At 39.1% G+C, this 17214-nt stretch overlaps 1 protein-coding gene across 17 annotated transcripts in view; it reads right to left on the bottom strand.

Annotated features, from left to right (window-relative positions):
* Positions 1-16924, bottom strand: part of CDC42BPA (CDC42 binding protein kinase alpha) — a 190441-nt gene extending 173517 nt beyond the window's left edge. For 8 of the 17 annotated variants that reach the window (XM_030035144.2, XM_030035145.2, XM_030035146.2 and 5 more), the window contains exons 1-2: positions 16022-16233; positions 15421-15645 (exon numbers count right to left, since the gene is read on the bottom strand). In XM_030035144.2, coding sequence (XP_029891004.1) covers positions 15421-15645; positions 16022-16067 — 271 coding nt within the window. In that variant the 5' untranslated portion in view covers positions 16068-16233. Of the gene's footprint in view, positions 1-15420; positions 15646-16021; positions 16235-16426 lie in introns of those variants that run through there. The other 9 variants (XM_030035155.2, XM_030035156.2, XM_030035157.2 and 6 more) reach the window with 3 other exon arrangements.
* Positions 16925-17214: the final 290 nt, after the last annotated feature.

Below are 17214 nucleotides of genomic sequence, written 5' to 3'. Positions count from 1 at the left end.
TTTTCTTGTGTTTGTCTTTCTCTTAACACTGTGAACAACATAAAAAAGAAAAATATTAATGGATTACTTCAAGTATTTAAGTTTTGAATCCTAACTACTCTTCTCAGCTAATAAACCCCCAAATGATGCACAGTATGCAATTAATGAAATCACAAGAGAGAAACATGCCTCTTATTTTCCAGTGCAACCATCTGCAGCAACATTTTTCAGGAATTAAATCAACCCACAGGAAAAGTATTATCATGCTTGGTGCAGAAAAGTACCTTAAAACAAAGATTATTTTGACTGCGCTAACAAAGCCTAGAAGATTCTTGAGCATGGCCATTCAGTCTCAGCTACCAGTTAAAGGCACAAGAAGCAAGAGGGGAAAAGCATTCAAAGGGATGACTAAATGAATTACTCTCCATTTAATCGGCAGCTCACCTACTACAGTACTGAGCTCACAAAATGGAAGGGACTTACTATACAAATCTTACATAAAAGAAAGCATCCCCTGTTGCATGGAATTGAGAAGGGGGAAAGGACCAAAGAACCTCCAGGAGAACATTAAGTTCTTCTGTGCAAGTTGGGATTTAGCTCAAGAAATCAGAGAGTAACTGGCTCTATACCGCTCCTTAATATAACTCAGAGAAACAGACACATTCATCAGCAGAAAATACAAAGAATAAAAACATTCACCAGGAGATGGGATAACTGCATTATTTACAAGCAGGGAAACCACAAATGGGCTATTGAAGCTCTCCAAAACAAATACTGATGCAGGATCTGGTTTTGCACTAGCTTGGACTTCATTCAAATGTTACTGTTACATACCAAAGGAAAAAAAAAAAAAATTTAAACCCACTACTGTTCTGACTGCCTTTGATTTTACGTAGGTGTGAATGACTATCCATTACTTCAGATGTCATGTGGTCAGGCTGAAGCCTAAAAATTTGTTAATGCTTTTTTTCAAGAAAGCTCACTTTAAACAGTCAAATTCATTAAAAGTTACTCTTCTCTATTCATCTGCTAATGAAGCCAAGACTGGACTAAAATCCCAAATTCCACTCTCCACGGACTAGCAAGAAAACAAATTCATTTTAGTAAGCCTATTACCTCAGAGCACCAATTCATTCGTGACCTTCCACACCTGACTGTAAAAGAAAGAATAGCAAGCAAGTTTCTAAAGTCCTGCTATACCAAATCAAGAATGAGATCCCTAAAACACTGTCATTTTACAAATATTAGATGTGCAACAGTAGAGCAGAGGAATAGCTATTCCTTCCCCACATTCGAAAAGTATGCACAAGGGCTGGCTATGGCAGTAGGCCATGGAAGGCAAATTCCAACCCTTGCCATACTTTCACTGAAGAACTTGGAGAAACTCAATGCCTGCTCCGATTCCTCTATTCCAGGTATATCATAAATAACTACCTTGGGACACTTCAAGAACTTTTGCCATTTGAATCTGGCAGAGCAAAAAGACAAGTTACAGTGATTTGTACAAAATGTTTCTGCACAAACAAAACACAAAGTAAATGTAAATTGTGAGGCAGTGAAATCACTCAGGAATATCCTTATTAAACAAACTCCCCTATAAATAATGAGAACTTCCGATGCAAAACATTATATATTACATAAATTACACTGTGCCTGGAAGATAGCTGCTATATGCAAAGTAATATCTCATGAATAGTTCTTGAATTTTTCTTTTGCAGTACTATTTATAAAAAAGAAAAATTCAGCATTTTTCTTCTGGCATGTCATGACTAAGTTGCTGTAAAAACAGACTGACCAACCAACCAACCTCAGGGCACCCTACAGAACGTGTTCAAAAGTCCTTAAGCACAAAACACCGAAACAAAATTAGCTAAAAATGTAGAGCATCCATTCTTAATGGAAAGCTGAGTTTTACTTAGCACAGTTGCCTTAAAATCAATTCCTTGCAGGGCAGTTCAGAGTCCAGTGGGAACAGGCAGGAAGCAGATACTCAGGAGGACCAGGCAGAAAAAAAGGAGGGGTGGAGGGATAGGGAGGGGGAATTTCCTGATCCACAGAAGTAACCATACTGTGAAATTGCCTACCTATGCTGTCTTTTTTTTACCTCAACTGATGACTAAATACAAGGTTATTAAAGGACTTGCCTCAACCTTCAGTTAAAACTTTTTTGAGCAATACCTATGAACATACAGCTCTCTAGGAGATAATTTCCAATGTTAGCTGGAGATTATAATCAAGAGTTTCTGGTTATCTCTCTTGTCATCATATATGACTTCCGGGAAGCATACAAAGTTTCATGGGAAACATTTCTAGTGTAGCAATATTGTATACAAATTCCCTTTCTCCTCTCTGAACTGACTTTTGCAGCCTAACAGTTACTTGCTCCAACACCACCGACAACAGTCTTCCTCAAAGTCCACTCCAGTTAAGCAAACCCTACACACAGCAGGAATTAGTGCCCACCTATTTCATAAACAGTAAGTATGAGACAAGATTTAAATGTATGCATTACATTTTATATGAGATATTTAGACACTCTGGGAAACTTTTCTGAAATACCATTGGTATGCATGTACTTCGTGGGGCTGCAGGGAAGTTTTTTAAAAGGTGTGGTACAAACTGCTGTATGAGTTAAAAGAAACTTAATTTTTACAGAGGGCCAAGTTCAACATACGTAAACAGTTGCTCAAAACACAATTCTGGCAAGCATCCACCTGACCACTGCAGAAAAGAGCACTTCCCTTATGAGAAATAAAACAATTGCTCTGAATTGTACAATGCTAAAGTTACAGGGAAGGGAGGAAAGAGGACATCACAGCAAAAAGATCACACAAATGAGATCCCAAGCTTTCTCAAGTAACGACACCAAGAAAAAGAGTACCCAGACAGTACGCTGAAAATTTATGCAAATAAATAAAGCACTTAAACACACAGAAGTTACAAGCCACCCACACCTTCAGGAATTTCTACAGCAAACATTTCAAAAACTTTGGAAAAAAGAAAAAAAAAAAATTGGAAGGAACATACACATAAACCTGGATCTTAGAAACTGTTTTTCCACTGAATTTTTGAATGGCCTTCAACAAATCACAGCTCTGCCTCCATTTCTTTGCAGAGATACTTAAGATGCTAATAACCACCCAGTTTTCTCAAACAGATTTTCAAGGTAATATACGCAAGTGCACGGTATCATTGTAAATGACTTTCTCACTAGGAATCATACTACTGAAAGAAAAAAAAAAAAACACAAAACATTTACAACCCTCCCAATTTGGAAACAAAGACACATTTTTAAAGTATACTTTTAAAAATTAAAGCAAAATATAGAAAATATTCTCTCTGGACATCCAGAGAAACCTACAGTACCTGAATTTCAGTTTTAAATACTTGACCAGTTAATGCCCTCAAGTAAGTGGCTTGGCTTTCTTTAAAAGCTCAGCACCAAATATGAACTGCTTTAATACTGCATGGGTATCAGTGAATTCATGTCACGCTTCTCTCCATTAAATGAGAGCAGAATTTGGATTACAAATGCTTTCTCCTTCCTACCAGACAGACATCACAGTTTTGGCTCACAGCTGTTAAGTCAACGCCTACCACCTAAAGTCTGTATAGGTTTATTAAAGAAAAAGTCTTTTCCGATACATAATCTATATCTATGTATACACAGAGTCTTCTATATACAGCATCTGAATTTCTATTTATTAATTTTATACATAACTCATCTTGAAAGACAGACAGTCCTCCTTCCTAAAGATCCACTGATGAATCCATTCCCATTCAGATGTCTAAACTTTCTGAAGTCTTGACACACCACCTATGGCTGGCAGATGTGCCTTTCTCTGGAAAGCCTGTTTTTCTCTCAAAGAGAAAAAAGCAGCAAGGAAAAATAGCACCTAAGTCTTCAAGTGCCAGGCATAGAAGAATATAGTATGAGACTGACACTAAGGCAGAGAGAAAGAAGGAAATCTGGGTTTATTCATCGAGTCCTAGGTTGAAATTGAGAGGCTCAAAATGTCTGCAAGTAGCACACTTACAGACTTTAAATATTTCTGTCTTATTTGAATACTCTAAGTGAGAAAGGACATCACAATGCAGAAGAGCTACGTTGCTTTTATAAACACACACACACACGACCCCAAACCCCTGTAATAAGTGTTTATGCCTAACTCAAACGTGCAGTTTGACATGCCTGACCTGGCTTCTCTTGAAGCTAATGAAAGTTCTGCACAAGCTTTTAAGGGGATGGCGGTGGGGGTGTTACTGAAAACAACGATCGGCATACCAAGAAGAAATCCTTGTAGCTTTGCCAAAATGACTTCATTTACCATCTTCCATCTCCTGGAAGTTTCCTCTGCCACTTCCCATAGGAAATGGTTTTGTACCCCTGGTGCTAGAACAGTGCTAAGAATGACCTTCGCACCCTGTCACTGTAAGAGCATATGGTTTCACATGCTGAGATAGGGGGCAAATACAGAAAAAAACTGGAGAAGGTGTGCCTGAGAGAAACTGAAAATCTAAAGTAATAGCAAAAACAAATGGTAGCCTAACATTAGCAAAAGTGCCATGAAAATATATCAATCGCCAAGTTTTCTTTATCACTTCAGAATCAGTGGGATATCATCCAAACTGTTTTATTTTACTAAAGAAAATACTTGCCCCAAACAAGTGAATTAATTTGATCTAGCCAGATCTGACAAGTAACTTATTAGAGAAAATGGTTTTCTTAAACTGGAAAACAAAAAAAGAAAAAAGAAACAAAAAATAAAAGGAAATCCCCAAAAGATGAACCCTTCTCTGAAGTGAAAGGGAAGACAAAAAACTGTTGTTCTTTTAGAGACAGAATAATATTTGCTTAACTCCTAGGTTTTAAAATGTAAAATTTAATTTTGCTGAACACAAGCAGTCATCACTAAGAACTGCCAATTAACGTTCTACTTCTTAATTGAGGTGGGTGGGGAAAAAAATATCACAAGATCACATGGAACAACATTAGACAAGTTTTGAATAATCATATGACAGTTTGATGTCATTGAAAGATTTTACTGCCACAAATTCAGCATGTTTTAGAACTGAATGTATTGAGGCTTTAGAAACAGCCAACGCGCAGCAACAGATCATGTAGATTTTGAGGTGTTTAAGAAGCTTTTGTAACTATAACTATGATCATATACATGGTTAAATGTATTTACTGACAACAAACTCCATGACCAAGATAAAGCACAAAATCTTGAGACTGGATTGTTCCCTTATGAAGAAAACTTAATGGTGAAATTAAAGCAATTTAAGTATAAAGTAAAGAATTTCTTGGAAGAGATTCCCTTCTGTTGGTAGTGCCAAGGATCACAAGGTGAATGTAATATTGTTAGTAAATAATACTAATTCCATTAAATAATCTTAGTTTTGGAGAAAAGGAATGTAAAAATTCAAGAGTGTAGCTAGACAGCAAATCAGCCACTCCTTGCCCCCACCACACCCTTTTTTTCCCCCCAGACAGTTAAAGCACTAGGCTACTACTGATAAAAATCAGATGACATCTCTGCTAAATCACCCAGGAAGAGACTTTTCAGGTGTTAACATAAGCTCAGGCAGCGTATACTCAACGGCATATTTGTACAGATGTTCACTGAAGGAGCTAAGAAACTGTCACTAGAAGCAACCGGTTCCCAGATCACCTTCTCTCAAGTCAAAGTGTTACTCGAGGATCAAGTTAACCAAGAAATACCAAGTTAACAAAATAATACACACCAGCTGTGGTAATATGCATCATATACCATTTTCTCTTAGTAACCTTAACTCTAAATAGAGTTTGCTTTTTGAGAGCCTGGATTATTATCAGTGGAGACATTAAGTCATTACTTACTTTCAGAAAAATAGATAACGGAGTATAAAGAAAACAAAAAAGCCAGCCTGCCAAATACTTAGATCCAGAAAAACCAATTTGCCTCAATCTATTTCAAGAGTTAAATTATGACTTTTGCAAAGATACAGAAGTTTAGAAATACATCTTTCGTTAGCCACAAGTGGTTGCTAGCTATGAAGGTAAAAATAGTCAATATTGGGGGTGGAGTGTTACAGTAAAATAAAGCGTCTTAGGACAGAAACAGCACAGCTAAATGATAATGATTTTCTCTGCAAATTTCTATTTGCGTAGGAGGCAACTTCTATAATTTCCCTGTAATGTATCAGATCACACACAGCAAAAACAAGTCTCTTTTGTGTCAGTCCCTACCAAAATTATAAAAGGTCCTTTTAAATTATCACAAAATAGAACGACATCAAGTGTTTTCTAAAAGTTGGGGGAAATAGAACAAAACTATTCCAAGTGTGTTAATGTAAGAATCCTTGTCTTTCAGTTACAAAACGTACAGGGAAAACTGTTTAAAGACAATGCCAAATACCACAAAACACACAAATACACCAACACTTTCTTTTTACAAGGAATTGCCATCATCAAAATCAGACAGCTATTTTGAAGACCCCTATGATTAGAAATTTTTTGAAGACCCCATGATTAGAAATGTTCTCATTGCAAGAAGAAAAGTTTTGGTAACCACTACAGAAACAAAAAGGCTAACTGAATTTCTATACCAAATATCTATCAGAAAAAGCTGGTAACATTAAAATTTGGTTCAAAATTGTAGCTTCCTTGTATGTCAGAAAGAATCTGAGAGGCAGCCTCTAAACTTGGAGCACAAGAGCTACAGTAGGTGAAGCCACTGAAGTCTGGGCTGTCACAGACCTAGCCCCCTCCTTTTGTACAAACACCAGTACAAATCTCTTCACACAGCCTGACCAACAGATTTCAACACATTTTTGCAGGGTTAGTTTTTGACTGGATTACGTCCCTCTGCCCACGTAAGCACCAGCAAAAGAAGAGATCAGTGGATTTAGCCAGCCTTAGCACACCATCAAGACAGCTCCCACCCAAGATAAAACCAGTGAGTTACAATTAAAATACCAACTTCTATTTCCTCCTCCTCTTGTTACTATGTGTCCTGCAAAACATTCACACAACAGTGCTTTATTTACAAAAGGCAGCGTGGTAAAGGTGAAAGAGCTTTAATGAGCAAGAGCAGGAAATACCTTGGGACTATGGTGTCCTCACAGCACAAATGACATTTTCTTAAACCACTTTGCAGTTGTATAACAAAAGTCGTTGCCACCCTTCCTACAACTTCTTTATTTTAGTTTTAGGTATTAAAATGATAAAGCTATACTCTCACTTAAGTCTCTTTGTATTTAGACACCAGGAGTAAAATGGATCACAACTTCTTACTCACAGCCAGAACAAACAGCCCAAGGCCCCAGCTCTACAAGAGCTTACAAGTAGAAATGATTCATGTTAGTAAATCAACTGATACGTACTGCATTTAATAAGAAATATACAGGGTGTTTACAGAAAATGCTGTGTGTATGCACCTGTACATAAAGCCTGTTTGTATTTCTCACACAGGTGCCAAATTTTCTTTACCATTTTCCACACATAATCTCTATATTATGAACCTGACCAACAAAACCACGAAAGCTGGAGGATGACTGGGGAGAAACAAAGAAAAAAACCAATCCAAATCCAGAAACCAAGATTTTGGCCATGGAAAGATCAGACGGACACACAGATATCCACATATTAGAAAGACAAACTGAGAGCTTGTTCGGATGAAAGGCAAAAGAATGGAAGTGGGGAAGAAGAGGAGGCCTCAGCTTAGAGAAAATAAGTACGTTGAAGCTTTGCTTTAGAATAACGTTACCCGTCAAAAACACACAGAAAGGAAAGGAGGAAGAACTCAGCAATGGAGACCTGGGGGCGCTTCACCGCAGATGAGAACACCTCACAAGTAGGACAGTCACACAAGCCTAAAATAAGGTAGAATTTTAAGATGAAAAGGATGCAACAACGGCAACAGTGAGAGGGAAAACTTTAAATAAATAAATAAAATAAAATCACTTTACACAGAAAAACTGCTCATGTACCCTCCACTCTGAGACCGAAGTACTTCCACGCTCCCAAGCTAAGAGAGCAGAGTTCTCCAAGCCCGGACTTCTGAGACTGAAAAGAAACTGAAAAAAAGAACAACAAAGCGTTGCTGGCCTAATCCCACAACGTTTGAAGGAAATGTAATTACTGTTACTAACATCTACAAATGCTTTTCCCCTCCCCTTTGGAATGCCCCTCTAAACTCACCTAGTCTTTCTACAAAAAGAATTACCATACATTTCTACTAAATTGCTGAACAAAATATACTTAAAAGTTTGGGGTTTTTTTCCTCAAAATGGCCTACAAAATATTGCAGTTCATAATATCTCCAGATCAAAAACTTTTCAAAAAGATGCAGAGAGAAGGTGCACTAAGAAGCTGATTGCTAAGAATAAAAGAAACCTACAATATTGTGTAACAAAACTAATTTAAATCAAACTGGAAGTCTGGATACGGATAAGGAAGAATTATGAAACACAAAGTCTTTGGAGTCTGGATACAGCTCATGTGGATTTTATCCATGGTGACCGCTAGTAAACCTAATTAGGCTGTATTACTAGAAATAAAGCAAACTGACCCGTCTGAATAGAAGATTTTTGCAGTTATTATTAAGCCTAATGTCATGTTTAAACTATTTGAAATAAAAATCTTGTAGTTAACAAAAGATTGCACATGACTGACCTAAATCACTTGCATTTTTTAAAGATTTTAGTGCACATTAGTGGCATTCCCAAGCTTAATGAGGATTTTAGAAAAATAATGTGTTGAAGTAAGTTAGACCAGAGTAGAACAAAATATTCTAGTTGTTCAGCCAGAAAAAGAAAATCAAATTAAACAAGTACAAATGCTTATGGAAGGAACGCCTGCTTTGCCAAAAGATAAAACTTAAAGAGTCTAAGAGTTGCACTTTCCTTTTAATTCTGTCTCAGCTATCCACTGTACCTTTTTTAACCAGGTTTTACAGCTTGGCAACAGGATCTAATTGCTTCCGGAAGTTTTCTGTGCAAATGGAGATTGTAATTTTTTTACGGTATAAAAGTAACTAGGGATGCTATGAATGGGTTAATATTTTGCAAAGACACATCCAGGATAATTTACAGCATCCACTTTCAGAAAACAATACAGGAAAAATAATTTCCAGAATAGCAGCCTGCATCCACTTTGTGTCTGCAAATTCTGTATTTGCAATTTATTTGCAATAAGTTTTGACTATCCAGCCGCAGGTATGACTCAGAAGTGAAATTACTTTTATTTGCTGCTGCTATTCAGAATTCAAGCACTGATCTATGAGCTTAAAAAGAAAGGTAGTTTCTCTCGACCTTTGTAAAAAAAGTATATATATATATATAAATATATATATATAAATATATAAAACAAAGTATTAAACTATATTGGGCCAAATAAGCTCATTGTTCTTAGAGCATAATATCCTTCTTTCAGTCAACTGTGAACTAGTAATATGCTACAGGTTATAAAAGAGTATGTCAGTAAAGTTCAGGAGAGAAGGGCCAAAAGGCAAGGAATTAGTTTAATCAGGTACACACATGCAGTGTCATACGCTACACAGAGGTTAAGAATTCAAAGGTACCTTCAGCAGTACATTTTACAGTTATGATCATCCCACAAATAAACTACTGGATTAACCCTTTAATATGAAATGTCTTAGCAACAGGGAATTTATTGTGTTGTCATGAGGTTTATAATGCCCACTGAGCAGACTAACTCAAATAATTGTATTTCTCCATTTGTCCCCATTAGACCAAAGCATGCCAGGCATTTCTGTACAGAATAAAGGCATTCCTAAAATTCCTGAAAATGAAGTATTAGTTAGCTTTCTATCTAAGCAAGCCGTACTCCTTTGCAATAAAAAGGACATCACTGACAGAAGTCAGTCAACCTAAATACACAAGCCCCAAAGCCTGTCAGGCAGCCTCTGAATACCTCCAAGCTTCCCCAGCCCAAAACACAAAAACAACCACAAAGACCATCCATAAAAACCCTAATTTTCAGTAAAAATAAGTTTAAAAACTTGATATACTGTAAATGTGTTAAGAAAAAAACGTGTTACAATGGGTTAATGCCTCACTGTACTGGAAACTGGCTTTAACCCTAATGCAAAACAAGTAGAATTAACTGGATGGTCTCCCAGTTCATTTGATCTCATCAGAACTGTTGATTAACTTACAGTAATTAGTTTCCTCTGTTCAAGACAAGGATCAAAACTGAAATAAATGTGGGAGAGATCACAATTCAAAAGGTACAGAGGTTAAACACAGAGCTACCTAACAGAAAGGTCACAGGCAACCTTTCTCCTACATATATTCCTGCAATTTTTTTTTCTTCTTTTTCAAGTAAATTGGTACAAAACTGCATCTCTATAAAAGCTGTTTACATAATATTCTGAAACATGAAGATTTGAAGGTCATTTCTATTTGACAGCATTGAAGAACCTCCTTCTCTCACCCTAATCAATAAAAAGCATTTAATTGTTAGCTGCAGCTATGTAACAGAAACAACAGTTGACATAAATAAGCAGTAAAGTGTTATCGTAAACAATGACAGAAATTTGCACATCAAGAATGCCGCAATGACTGCTACATAGATGAATCCCCATACCTCCATATACCGCAGCTGCAGGCCACGGAATGACTCACATTCAAAATCAGACATATGCTTAAGCACATTAACTGGGCTTGACAAGCAGGATGTTCGTTCTTTCCCAAAAAGAATTTAATAACTGTTTTCGCTTATGTTAGCCAGAACAAGGGGTATTCCCAGTTTTATGAGTATAACAAGAAAAAAAAATTTTAATTCCTAAAATGTAATTTTTTAAAAAAATTTATTTCTAATGGGTTAGCTAGTACTAAGGTTAGATAGTACTAAGCACCAAATTCTAGTTTAAAAAAAAGGAACACTTAACAGAAGTTGTGCCATGTCTTTTACTGCTGTCTCTGCAAAGAATAGGACCTAAATGAAGGACTTTTTTTAAACAGTCTGTTTTAAAAACAAAATACAAGCAACTCATAGCTGAAAATGCCTGTGATTTCTTTCATGACCTACATACAGATGAGTAACACAGAAGAGGTACAGAAGTCTAGAGGCAAGATTTTGTTTTCTTCTGTGACTAATATTTAAAAGCAAACCTACCTAAAAAATGGGCGCACCATTTTTTAAGAAAAAACGTGAGAGAGACCACCAGAAAGAAAACAGACAACCTCTTCTGTCTTGAAAAAATGGTTTTATGATGATAGAACCATTTCTAATGGCCAGAAGAGATGCTGCACATCTGAACAACAGAAGTATGAGACCAATGATCACAGCCTAGTCTATGACGATATCAGCACTTCATGAACATCTCAGCAATTCAGTTCTGCTAGAGGTGAAATGAGAACAATTTAATCCATCTTCCAAAGCTGCCTTTCGTAGGGAAAAAAAACACAAAACAACAACAACAAAAAAAACCAAAAAAACAACAACAAAAAAACCACCAAAGGACAGTTTACATTTTTCCTACAAAAGAGTGAATTCGACCAAGTCATTGACCTCGCCATGCTATTGGTAGTGCCCTCCATCTTCCCTCCCTTATATCTCCACACATTTTGAAGTTTATTCTAGTTTTCTTTCAATGCACCCTAAATAACATTGTTCTAGTTTCTTTTTAAAACCAATTCAAATCAGTGCCATTGTAAAGGAAGTTTTCCCAGAACAAAAACACCTCTAAAAGCTTTTTTCTATCACGATATTCTTCTTTCAAATTCAGCTTATCAGCCTTCATTACCTCCCTCACAGCCTTGAGTCATTGTGGCAACTCATACACATGTAGAAAAGAAAAAGCAAAATGCTTGGAATTCTGAATAGCTTTCCCTGGTAAGCTCTGGTAAATTGTTATAATCAGACAATCCCTTTTCTAAATCACAAATACAACTATCAATAGAGATAAAAATGAAAACTAGAATCAAATACATAGAACAAGCCAAATCTAAATGTTCCATTTCCTTCCCATCATCTCAAAATGTGCCCCGATTTAACCCTCAGAACTCCAATACAACAGTTGTTTACAGGTTTTTGCATATAAAATACATATGTAAAATAAACAACAAAATCAAATCATCTTATTTATGTCACAAAACTAATAATGTATAGAAACACGGAAAGTAATTATGTTTTCACTTTAAGCCAAAAAAAGGATTTTAGAAGTAATACAGATTCTAAATCACAAAAATAATTAACCTTACACTTCAAACCAGTTTAATGCCATTTCAAGCACCTAAAAAAGACTGAAAACCTACAAAAATTTAAAACTCAACTTCACATTGCAGAGACCTTACTTTCTCCACTTGCTGTGTTAAACTTGTAACATCAAACCAAAACATGAAGAACCAGTTCAGATGCTCAACTGTTTTACCCTGCTTCATATTTTAATAAATTATAGATCTAAATAACAAGTTAATAAAACAGTCCTAAAAGATGCAAGGACTAGAACATGAAGCTTCTTAGTTCTCCTAAATATAGCAGCAGTCACATGGCTATCACTAAGACCACATTAGTTTTTCCATGCTAGACGACCTCCTAAACCTTCCCCCCCCCCCAAAAATTTAGATTTTGCTATAAATATTCAATCTTACATGAAATATAGCACATGACATCTCAGACCTAGAACAGCTTAAATAAAAATACACATCCACCCCCCACAAAAAAAACACATCCCAAAACCGTACCACTGAAAAGCAAGAAAAAATTATTTGCTGTTGTGCTCAACAGGAGTCTGTGATCACCAAACAGCTATTTATTAGCCCTTTCTTAAAAATAACTAACTATATAAATAAATCTTATTTGCTTCTAGAAAGAATAATTTTAAAAAGCAGTTTAAGCTCAAGATGATGAACAGTTCTCAGGAGTAAATTTCTACTTTGCAATTTGTAAATGCATAAACATACCATTCCAAGACCAGTTCCAAAAAATTCAGATCGCACTCTTCATAGTAATAAAGCAAATTTGTGGATGGTTGGCATAAACCCACAAAACATCTTTCCAAGAGAGCAGCCAACTGACATCCACCAATAGACATACCATGCACCAAGTTATATTTCATTGATGGGAAAAATAAATTAATATGCACTATTTTATATGGTACATTCAAAACTAAAAGTGCTTCACATACAGCAGCTTTCCGAACTCCCTGGTGTAAAATTGGTGGTATTTTCCCTACTGTTCAAACAGGGAAGCTGAAAAAAAACTGAGCTGAAAGCACTTCAACATTGAGTCACTGACAGAGGCAGGGGCAGAGCCTACGATTTCTGCATGCCAGCCTTCCACTTCTGCGACTACTCGGCACGTCTCCGACTTTAAAACCACATACAACCTCTTTCTGATCAACCACCTGCACCGTTTCCCCTTTTGGGGAGACAGATATGTGAGGTCACGATTATATCAAAGAACAGGGTACCCTTAGGAACTTCACTGCACCCGAGCGCTGGAGGGTACACTACCTCTGTAAGAACCTCACTTTGCCAACCCCCCGATCTCAAGAGAAATGCCAGAGACCGCTAGTTTCACTAGGAGGTCTGGCTTTCAGAAAAGACAACTCATGTGAGTGTTTGCAGGATAAAGACATCATTCACAGAGACACTTCCAATGGCAGGTACTAGAAACCATTGCTCTTGCATTTCACCTCACAAACCCTCTTGAAAAAACTCCCAGGGTAGAAGTCCAGATAGCAGAGCTGGGAGCAGACAGAGGACTTGGGCAACTTAGCCCTGAAAATGGGAAGAACTGGTCTCATCTGAAGCTCCAGAGTCCTGCCAAGACACAGCTGGATCATGAGAGTGGAAAAGTAGCCGGAAAAATAGGCCAGCGAGAAACCTTATTCCAACCTTTCCAAAACAGTATATTATTTCCATCAGCAGCCTGTAAAGTTTATTACAGAAATCTTTGGGTACTATCAGAGCCTTGTAATGATGCATTTATCCATCAACCATCTACCACTGAATGCACCAGCACCCAATATGATGGGTCCCAAACACACCATTACTCTGATTATATTGATATAGTTAACTTTTTTTTTATTATTATTATTATTATTTACAGTGTATCAGCTGGCTAGATCCACTGCAGACTACACTAAGTTCCAGCACACAAAAAACGCTTGGAGCCACCATATTTTCTCAGTCTTTCACAGCTTCTGTATGCCAGTGACAGTTTTAGAGGATTCTTCAGACGACTTTTAATTACTATTTCCTCCTTAGCTAGAACGCATTAATTACAGCCTGTTCCTCCAGATAATAAGAAAACAAAGACCAGTGCAATATGAACAGTACAAGAAACTTAATTACCGAGTCAGATGTCCTTTAGATGTCAGTATGACTACAGTGAGGAGCAGGAAAATAAAATACATATCAGCCTCAAGTTGTTAGATCAGTTATCAAAACAATGTCTTTCCTCAGTGACTTCATTATGAAGAGCTCAACCAGCTAATTAATCAAACGCCTGTTATGTGTTTCGAAAATGTGCTTTTTTTTTTTTTAATACAGGAGGCCTGCTGATGTATTTATTACAAAGCAAATGTGGTAAATGGTTCTGCATGTAAATGCAGAAGTGCAGCATGACTTTGAAGTTTGAAGGTCAGATACAGTAACCATTCTCATCAAGGTTCTTATGTTGGACTGCATCTTCTGTTTTGCATCCATGTTTAGGAGGAGGAAGAAAATGAATTAAAGAGAAAAACATAGAGACAACCAGTTCTGTGACAACTTAAGAAGAACTGGAATGCCATCGTTCACCTGTTTTAATTTAAAAAAATCTGCAAATACCCTATCTCCCCAAAACGAAGAAAGAAAATGGAAAGGGTGCTGGGGACACACACTATTTCATTCTGCTTTTCAACTTTGTTTTCCTCATCAGGAAAATCAATCTAATTAAGTCAGCAATGACTTTAGGTTAAAGAAGAGAATGTCATTTTCTCAATTTTCACAGACATTTCAAACCCATATTGCTTAAGAGAGCTGGAGAATTTTCTTGTTGGTCAACACCTTTTATTTTAAAGCAGTATAGATTTGACTGCAGATGCAAATCAGAGGATTGTGTACTGATCTTTTTTCCAGGCATCAGAGAATTTATCCCTCACCCTTCTATATTCCCAGCAACTTTAGGATACAAAACTCAACAGCTGGGCCTAAAGGCAAACAAATATGCCTCATGTACCACACTCTGAACCATGTCAAAAAAGAAAAGGAAAAAAAAACCAAAACAAAGAGTGTTTTACATGCATACCTCAACTGCGAATAACCAATATGGATTTCTTTTTAGCACCACCACCATGTTTAAATACAGTAAAACTGATAACACTCCCCAGTAAAACACAGAGTTATAAACAATCCCCTCTTACACATAAATAACAAGAGACATTATACAAAGCAGACAGGAACATGGACGGATGTACACAAAATAAACACATTCAAACTTACCCCACTCTAGATACTCAAGGATGTTCTTCTCTCTTCTCAGAGGGGAATTATTACATTCATCATAAAGGCAGATGAGTATATCCAGCAAGGTTTCCACACTGAAGCATTGCCCATTAGTCTGAGTTGGCCCATCCAAAATAAACTGCTCCAACTGCTTCAAACGCACTTCTCCAGACATGGTTGTTTCAGTTTGCATTGGGGTTTCTTTTTTAATGATTATTATTACTTTGCCAAAAAAAACAACAAAAAAATAAAACAAAAAAAAAATCTTTTGAGGGTTTTGTTGTTTAAAAAGAAGTCAACAGTATTTTTAACAAGTGTCAAACTGTGGCGGTGCTTAATTTCCAGCCCACCTCGGTGTTCCCTGCCTGAAACTAAACCCTTGAGAGTTTCAGACACACACATATAGCGTGTGCATAATTTTTAAGAGAAGAACATAGTTATCCTAAAACAAAAAAAAAAAAATGTATCTTTTAGTACGCTTAATAAGAAGGAAGAAAAAGAAACGGCCACTCCTGATGCTTTAATAAGAATAATTGCACTCAAATTCAACCGAGACTGACTGACACCGATTTCACCGTGCGTGCCCAGTCATACGCACTTATATATTTAAAGAGATCTTCTCCTTCATTCAAAATGCAGATCATGCAGCACGGTCCTGAGAGGAGCCCCACCGCATCACCGAAGTGCCACAGCCCCCTTCGGCTCGCACCAGCGCTTCACTTCCCAGAACGGACGGGAAGGGAAAAATAGATGTATTTATCTATTTACACACGCGAAAGGAAGAAGAAAACGGGGCGCACACCGGCGGGGAAGAAGGAGGGAGGGGGCCGCGCAGCCCCGCCGCCCCCGCCGCCGCCTCCCCCGGCCCCGGCCCCGGCGGGCAGCGCCTCCGCGGCCACCGCGCCCGCCGTGGGGGTGGGGCGCAGGTCCCCCCCTCGGCCGCCCCTCCTCAGGGCGCAGCCACGTCCTGCCCCGGGCAGCTTTTGCCCTTCCTCCTCCTTACCGAGTCTCCTTTTAAGGCTTTTCAGTGATTCAAAAAAACTAAAGTCTTCATCGTCGCCCCCTTCTCCTCCGCTGCGCCAAGGGGCGGCGGGCGGGACGCGCGCCCCTACACACCGGCACCGCCGCGGGGCGGCTGGGAAGCGCTCCGAGCCCTGTCAAATCCTTCCCATGGCTGCTGCTGCTGCGGAGACGGCGCCCTCCTTCTCCTCCTCCTCACGGTGCGCGTCCTGGGGCGGAGGGAAAGCGCCGGCGTCCCCGCTCCGGCCGCACGCTGCGGGCCGGGAGGCCCCGGCGGCGGCGGTAGCAGCAGCAGCGGCTTCACTCCCGGCGGCGAGATGCTCTCCCGGCTTCGCCCCCCCGGGCAAAGGGCATCCTCCCGCGGTGCGTGTGTGGAGTGTGTGTGGTGTGCGTGCGTGTGTGTGTGCGTGCGTGGGGCGGCGGGGAGGGGTAACGGCGGCGCCCTCCCTCCCTCCCCTCCGCTTCCGCGCCCTCCTCTCCCCCGCCGCTCGCTCCCTCCCTCCCGCGGTCACACGCAGCAGCCGCCGCCGCCGCCGCCGCCGCCGAGCTCGCAGCAGCCCAACATGGCGGCCGCGGCGGGGGGTAGCCGCCGCCGAACGCCGCCGCAGCGCGGGGAGCCGAGCCCGGGGCCGCCGCTACTGATGGGATTGAGGGGAGGAGGGAGGAGGGGCGGGGGGGGGGGGGGGGGTGTGCTGCAGCAGGGAATGCAGGGATACGGGCGGACCGAAGCGGAGGGGAGGCAGGGAGAGAGGGCGGGAGAGGGGAGGCCGC

The sequence above is a fragment of the Aquila chrysaetos genome, chromosome 13 (genome assembly GCF_900496995.4).
Source record: "Aquila chrysaetos chrysaetos chromosome 13, bAquChr1.4, whole genome shotgun sequence".
Lineage (NCBI taxonomy): Eukaryota > Metazoa > Chordata > Aves > Accipitriformes > Accipitridae > Aquila > Aquila chrysaetos.
This window is presented reverse-complemented; position numbering and strand designations above follow the sequence as displayed.